At 39.4% G+C, this 7554-nt stretch overlaps 1 protein-coding gene across 1 annotated transcript; it reads left to right on the top strand.

The window, feature by feature from the left end:
• The first annotated feature begins 2217 nt into the window (after positions 1-2217).
• LOC131995915 (large ribosomal subunit protein eL39) lies at positions 2218-2518 on the top strand. The gene has a single exon (XM_059365224.1). The coding sequence runs from the start codon at positions 2238-2240 to the stop codon at positions 2391-2393; it is 156 nt and encodes a 51-aa protein (XP_059221207.1). The 5' UTR covers positions 2218-2237; the 3' UTR covers positions 2394-2518.
• The last annotated feature ends 5036 nt before the right edge of the window (positions 2519-7554 follow it).

Raw genomic sequence — 7554 nt, 5'->3', positions numbered from 1 at the left:
TTCAAACCTACCATTCCATTCAGTGAAATGTAACTAAACACTTGAAGTAGCTTACAAGGGGTTCAATACACGACTTTCTGTGATAAAGTTGATTTGAAATACAATGGTATGTGTGTGTGTGTGTTGTTGTTGTTGTTGATGATTTCAAAAGGTCATGTTCATGTAAAGTGGACTTAGTGTGGGGCTTTGTTGTTCTAAGTCAGTTAGTCGTGGATAATTGTAATTTAATATCCATCCATTTGTGGCCATTTGGGTTTGTATGGTGTACTGGTTTGTTGTGGTGTTATGGTTGTTGTGGGGCGTGAAAACACATGTCAAATCAATGAGATACGATTAACATTTGAACTGACAATTGCAGTTTAAAGGTTTCCTCAAGTGAAGCATACCACCATAAAGAGTATGCATACCACCCCAAAGAGTATGCACAGTCTCATCATCATCACCACGTTTAACAAGTATTTGGCTGTCCGTCTGTCGAGACAATGAAATTATTTGGAAATTTAATTGCAGAGGTTTCCAGCTAAACGCTTACTAAGACTTATCGTAAGGGGTGGATTACATTTCATAAGTAGAATGAGTACGGGGTATATAAAGCTTGGGGGATATTGAAAGATTGATTTGAAAGACCAACTTAATAGAGTGAGCAACGCTCTTCTGTTTTTGCCTTTAGATGTTCTTGCCCAGCCCAGCTTGCAAATGCAAATTTTGCCCATGAACATTCCACTAAGGAAATGGGCAAACTTCTCACATATCGATGAGTGCAGTCCGATTCAAGTTTAAGCTCAATGATAAGGGGCCTCCTTTTTATAGCCGAGTCCGAACGGCGTGCCACAGTGCGACACCTCTTTGGAGAAAAGTTTTACATGGCATAGTACCCCACAAATATTGCCAGCATTAGGAGGGGGAAAACCACCGCTGAAAATTTTTTTTGCAAAATTTCAAATCGGCCAAATATTGCGACTTAAATGGGCTGAAGAAGTCAATTCGGCAAATTGGTTCATATGGAAGCTACATGGCACAGTTGTTAGAAGTTATAACGGAACGACACATGCAAAATTTCAGCGAAATCGCACAAAAATTGCGGCTTGTAAGGGCTCAAAAGGTCAAATTGGGAGATCGGTTTATATGGGAGCTATATCAGGTTATAGACCGATTTAGACCGTACTAAGCACAGTTGTTGAAAGCCATTACAGAACACTAAATGCATAATTTCAGCTAAATCGCACAAAAATTGCGGCTTGTAAGGGCTCAAGAGGTCAAATTGGGAGATCGGTTTATATGGGAGCTATATCAGGTTATATTGGGTTGCCCAAAAAGTTATTGCGGATTTTTTAAAAGAAAGTAAATGCATTTTAAATAAAACTTAGAATGAACTTTAATCAAATATACTTTTTTTACACTTTTTTTCTAAAGCAAACTAAAAGTAACAGTTGATAACTGACAGAAGAAAGAATGCAATTACAGAGTCACAAGCTACATAGAAAATTTGTTAACGCCGACTATATGAAAAATCCGCAATTACTTTTTGGGCAACCATACATACCAAACTTATGTCAAACCAGCAAAAATTAGAGCATATAGGGACATAACAATGATGGTCTGGAGACTGTTTTATATGGGAGCTATATCAGGTTATAGACCGATTTGAGCCGTACTTGATACACTTGTTGGAAGTCATAACTGAACACCACATGCAAAATTTCAATTCGGACAAACATTGCGGCTTATATAAGCTGAAGACGTAAATTCGGCAAATTGTTTTATATGGAAGCTACATGGCACAGTTATTGGAAGTCATAACGGAACGACGCATGCAAAATTTCAGCCAAACTGGACAAAAATTTCAGCTTGTAAGGACTCAAGAAGTCAAATCTGGAGACCAGATTATATGGGAGCTATATCAGGTTATAGACCGATTTAGACAGTACTAAGCACAGTTGTTGCAAGCCATTTCAGAACGCTAGATGCAAAATTTCAGCTAAATCGGACAAAAATTGCGACTTGTAAGGGCTCAAGAGGTCAAATTGGGAGATCGGTTTATATGGGAGCTATATCAGGTTATAGACCGATTTAGACAGTACTAAGCACAGTTGTTGCAAGCCATTACAGAACGCTAGATGCAAAATTTGAGCTAAATCGGACAAAAATTGCGGCTTGTAAGGGCTCAAGAGGTCAAATTGGGAGATCGGTTTATATGGGAGCTATATCAGGTTTTTGTCTCAAACAAGGAAGACGAGATGGCGGCCCATAAAACCTTCAGAATTAAGCAAAAGCTTGCTAAGAAGTTGAAACAAAACCGTTCCGTGCCACAATGGATTCGTTTGCGCACAGGCAACACCATTAGATATAACGCCAAGAGACGCCACTGGAGACGCACCAAGTTGAAGTTGTAAGCTGCATCCTACAGTTCCCACTGCAACACAATGATGGGAATGCTTCTGGTTGATGTTCTTCATCTTCAATTATTTAGTATGTTCGCTGAGATACTGTGTGTCAGGTAAAAAAAAAAAAAAAAAAAAAAAAAAATCCGGTTATAGACCGATTTAGACAGTATTAAGCACAGTTGTTGCAAGCTATTACAGAACGCTAGATGGAAAATTTCAGCTAAATCGGACAAAAATTGCGGCTTATGAGGGCTCAAGAAGTCAAATTGGGAGATCGGTTTATATGGGAGCTATATCAGGTTATAGACCGACTTAGACCGTTCTAAGTACAGTTGTTGAAAGTCACAACAGAACATTAAATGCATAATTTCAGCTAAATCGGAGAAAAATTGCGGCTTGTGAGGGCTCAAGAAGTCAAATTGGGAGATCGGTTTATATGGGAGCTATATCAGGATGTAGACCGGTTCGGATCGTACTTATCACAGCTATTGGAAATAAAAACAGAACACTATATGCGAAATTTCAGCCACCTCAGGCAAAAATTGCGGTTCCATGGGCTCAAGAAATCAAATCGGGAAATCGTTTTATATGGGAGCTAAATCTGAAATGGTATGACTCAAATTATTGGGTTGCGGCTTGTAAGGGCTCAAGAAGTCAAACTGGGAAATCGGTTTATATGGGAGCTATATCAGGTTATAGACCGATTCGGATCGTACTTATCACAGCTATTGGAAATAAAAACATAACACTATATGCGAAATTTCAGCCACCTCAGGCAAAAATTGCGGTTCCATGGGCTCAAGAAATCAAATCGGGAGATCGTTTTATAAATCTGAAATGATATGACTCAAATTATTGGGTTGCCCAAAAAGTAATTGCGGATTTTTTAAAAGAAAGTAAATGCATTTTTAATAAAACCTAGAATGAACTTTAATCAAATATACTTTTTTACACTTTTTTTCTAAAGCAAGCTAAAAGTAACAGCTGATAACTGACAGAAGAAAGAATGCAATTACAGAGTCACAAGCCGTTGAAAAAAATTGTCAACGTCGACTATATGAAAAATCCGCAATTACTTTTTGGGCAACCCAATATATGACTCATTTCCAATATCCAACGACCTACATCAACAGTTAGGTTGGCTTAGGAAAGAGTGGCAGACTCACTTAGACAATTTTAAGTCCATTGTGATGCCACAGTAGGGACAGACCAAAGCTTTTGGCGGGTATCGAACCCACAATCTTGCACTGGTAATCCAAGCACGCCCCCAACTCGGCTACCGGGGCGCATACATCAAGAGTTAGTATCTGTGCAAAATTTAAAGCGGCTAGCTTTACGCTCTCGACCGCTATCTTGATTTCAACAGACGGACGGACGGACATAGCTAGATCGGATCAGAATGTCGAGAGGATCTAGAATATATATTCTTTGTGGGGTCGCAGATTAATATTTCGAGGTGTTACAAACAAAATGACTATATTAGCATACCCCCACCCTATGGTGGGCATAAAAATGTGGTATTCCAGTAGATAAGCAATAAAAAAAACTTAATTAGTGGGGATCTGATCGAGACCCGTAGCTCTGAATATCTTGATCACCACCTTTGAATATCTTGATCACCACCACCACCGCCTATGACGCTGAACGCCTGTGTTCAATTCCTAGCGAGAACATAAAAAACAAGTAAAAGTGTGCGGCCGGGCCGAATCTTATATACCCTCCACCATGCATCGTATTTGTCGAGCTCTTTTCCCGGTGTTTCTTCTTTGGCAATAAAAGGATATAAGAAAAGATTTGCTCTGCTATTAGAGCGATATCAAGATATGGTCCGGTTTGGACCACAATTAAATTATATGTTGGAGACCTGTGTAAAATGTCAGCCAATTCGAATAAGAATTGCGCCCTTTGTGGGCTCAAGAAGTAAAATAGAGAGATCGATTTATATGGGAGCTGTATCGGGCTATAGACCGATTCAGACCATAATAAACACGTGTGTTGATGGTCATGAGAGGATCCGTCGTACAAATTTTCAGAGTTTTGGGTCTTGACTTCTTGAGCGTCTAGAGCGTCTAGAGGGCGCTATTCTTGACCGATTGGAGTGAAATTTTGCAGGACCTGTTTCGCTATGACTTCCAATAACGGTGCTAAGTTAGGTTCAAATCGGTCAATAACCTGATATAGCTGCCATATGACTTCTTGAGCCAAAAGAGCGCGCAATTCACATCCGATTTGTCTGAAATTTTGCACATAGTGTTCTGGTATCACTTCCAACAACTGTGCTTAGTATGATTCAATACGGTTCATAATCTGGTATAGCTGTCACATAAGCCGATCTTGGGTCTTGACTTCTTGCGCCACTAGAGGGCGCAATTCTTATTCGATTGGAGTGAAATTTTGCAGGACGTGTTTCGCTATGACTTCCAAGTGCCAAGTATGGTTCAAATCGGTTAATAACCTGATAAAGCTGTGATATAAACTGGTCTGGGGACTTGACTTCTTGAGCTTCTAGAGGGCGTAATTCTTATTCGATTTGGCTGAAATTTTGCGAGAAGTATTTTATTATGACTTTCAACCACTGTGCCGAATAAGGTTCTGGGATCTTGACTTCTTGAGCCTCTAGAGGTCGCAATTCTTATCCGATTTGAATAAAGTTTTGCTCGAAGTATTTTGTTATGATATCTAACAACTGTATCAAGTATGGTTCAAATCGGTCTATAACCTGATATAGCTGCCATATAGACCGATCTGGTATCTTGACTTCTTGAGCTTATAGAGGTCGCAATTATTATCCTATGTGCCTAAAAATTTGTACGACGGATCCTCACATGACCAACCAACATTCGTGTTTATTATGGTCTGAATCGGTCTATATCCTGATACAGCTCTCATATAAATCGATCTCTCTAGTTTACTTCTTGAGCCCCCAAATTTTTATTCAAATTGGCTGACATTTTACATAGGTCTCCAACATATAATAGAATTGTGGTCCGTATCGGACCATATCGTGATATCGCTCTAATAGCAGAGCAAATCTTTTCTTTTATCCTTTTTTGCCTAAGAAGAGATGCCGGGAAAAGAACTCGACAAATGCGATCCATAGTGGAGGGTATATAAAGATCGGCCCGGCCGAACTTAACACCTTTTTACTTGTTTAACATGAGACCAAATTATTGTTTGTATAAACAATTCCCCAAAAACAAAAACTACTTTTGTAAGTAGTTGAAGACGTGTATTTACTATATTGCCAATTTGAATTTCTTATTTATTTCAACTCCCATTTCTACTTTCTCAACAAAATAGTCTAATCCACAGATAGTTGAAACAAAATCACGTATAAAACTACCCAGTAAACAATTTAAACTTTTTGTTCTACTCTTTGCTAGGTTTTTAAGATAAAAATATTTATACGACATCGAATTGTAATGAAATTCACGTAACAAATGTTTGCTGGGTTATATTTTCAACCATTCTTGTTTACCACACAATACCAAATTGTTGTTGTGCATTCAATTGTTGCATGTTTGTCTCTGTATCACTGCACCATTCAATTGACGTCGCAAAGAAATCTCCTCTCAATATCCCTGGGAGCATAACCACAAGTAAGTGTGATCCACATGTAAAAGTTTTTCGTTGTTGGTCTGTCTACGTATCCTGCAAAACTTCAACTAAATTAAGATTGTTTGCGGGACAGAGATTAGTTTAAAATCCACAAGGAAAATTATTCGCGGCTACAAATTCTAGAAGTATTTGCAAAGTTTTAATGAAACTTCTCCCTTTCATTTATGCCAACAGTGGTGAAGTAAAAATAAAAACAAGTAAAAGCGTGCTAAGTTCGGCCGGGCCGAATCTTATATACCCTCCACCATGGATCGTATTTGGCGAGTTCTTTTGACCCTTAAACCGAATACCGATTTAAGGTCTTATGCCCATAACAGGCTCATTTATTACCCGACTTCGCGGAAATTTAGAAAAGTGAATTGGAGGCCACCTCAGCGCAGAGGTTAGTATGTCCGTCTATGATGCTGAACGCCTGGTTCGAATCCTGGCGAGACCATCAGAAAAAATTTGTCAGCGGTGGTTTTCCCCTCCTAATGCTGGCAACATTTGTGAGGTACTACGCCATGTAAAACTTCTTTCCAAAGAGGTTTCGCACTGCGGCACGCCGTTCGGACTCGACTATAAAAAGGAGGCCCCTTATCATTGAGCTTGAACTTGAATCGGACTTCACTCATTTACATGTGGGAGTTTGCCCCTGTTCCTTAGTGGAATGTTCATGGGCAAAATTTTCAATGTTTAGTTGAACCAATGCTGCTGCGATTTCGCGTTCGATATTCGTACAAAGTTCATCAATCGTCACTGGTTTGTTGGCGTGGATCAGAGATTTGACGTTGCCACACGGAAAAAGTCTAACGGGATCAAATCGCACGATCGAAGCGCCAATCGACTGGATCATTTCGTGAGATAACACATTCTCCAAACTTGGTTTTCAATAAATTGATTGTCACATTCGTTGTGTGGCTTGTGGCGCTTTCGTGTTGGAACCTGACAATAGCTATTCCCATCCACAGTAACGTGCCGGTCTTGATGATCTCGGATGAAGTATAGCCTAATGACGCGGCCGGTCGCATAAACCGCACCGAACTGTAATTTTTATGGCGTCGTTTGTCCCTATCGGTAAACTTTTCCAGCGTCTCTAAAAAAGCCCATTAATTAGATCGGTCGACATCGTTGCCAATTTCGGATCGGATTGGACCATATTGAAGCAAAGCTTATATATAAATTTTTTTTTTGTTTGTTCCGTATAGACTCAAAAACGTCTAAACCGATTACCTTGAACTTTTCACAGAGCTTGGTCTGGAAGGAAACATAGGCTATATAATTTTTTGATATCGGGAACGGGGCGGACCCTCCCCCTTATGCCAAAAGTACTAACCAAAATAAAAGTGGACCAATCGGGACAATATGGGATTCAAATGAAAGGTATTCAAGAGAAGAGTACGAATTTCATAATAAAAGTTGGGTCTAAGTTCCTTGGTGTACCCAGCCACAAAACTCCATAAAATAGGTTCATTTGACGATCATGACAATATGGGTCTCAAATGAAAGGTATTCGAAAGTAGATTACGAATATGGTCAGGACATAGGAATAGGCTCTATAATTAATTGATAG

Source organism: Stomoxys calcitrans, chromosome 3 (genome assembly GCF_963082655.1).
Source record: "Stomoxys calcitrans chromosome 3, idStoCalc2.1, whole genome shotgun sequence".
NCBI lineage: Eukaryota > Metazoa > Arthropoda > Insecta > Diptera > Muscidae > Stomoxys > Stomoxys calcitrans.
The sequence above is the reverse complement of the archived record's forward strand: the minus strand, read 5'-3'. Positions and strand labels throughout refer to the sequence as shown.

Bases quoted from the DNA above. Each gene is read 5' to 3' on its own strand.
- LOC131995915 (XM_059365224.1), top strand. From the start codon at position 2,238: ATGGCGGCCCATAAAACCTTCAGAATTAAGCAAAAGCTTGCTAAGAAG.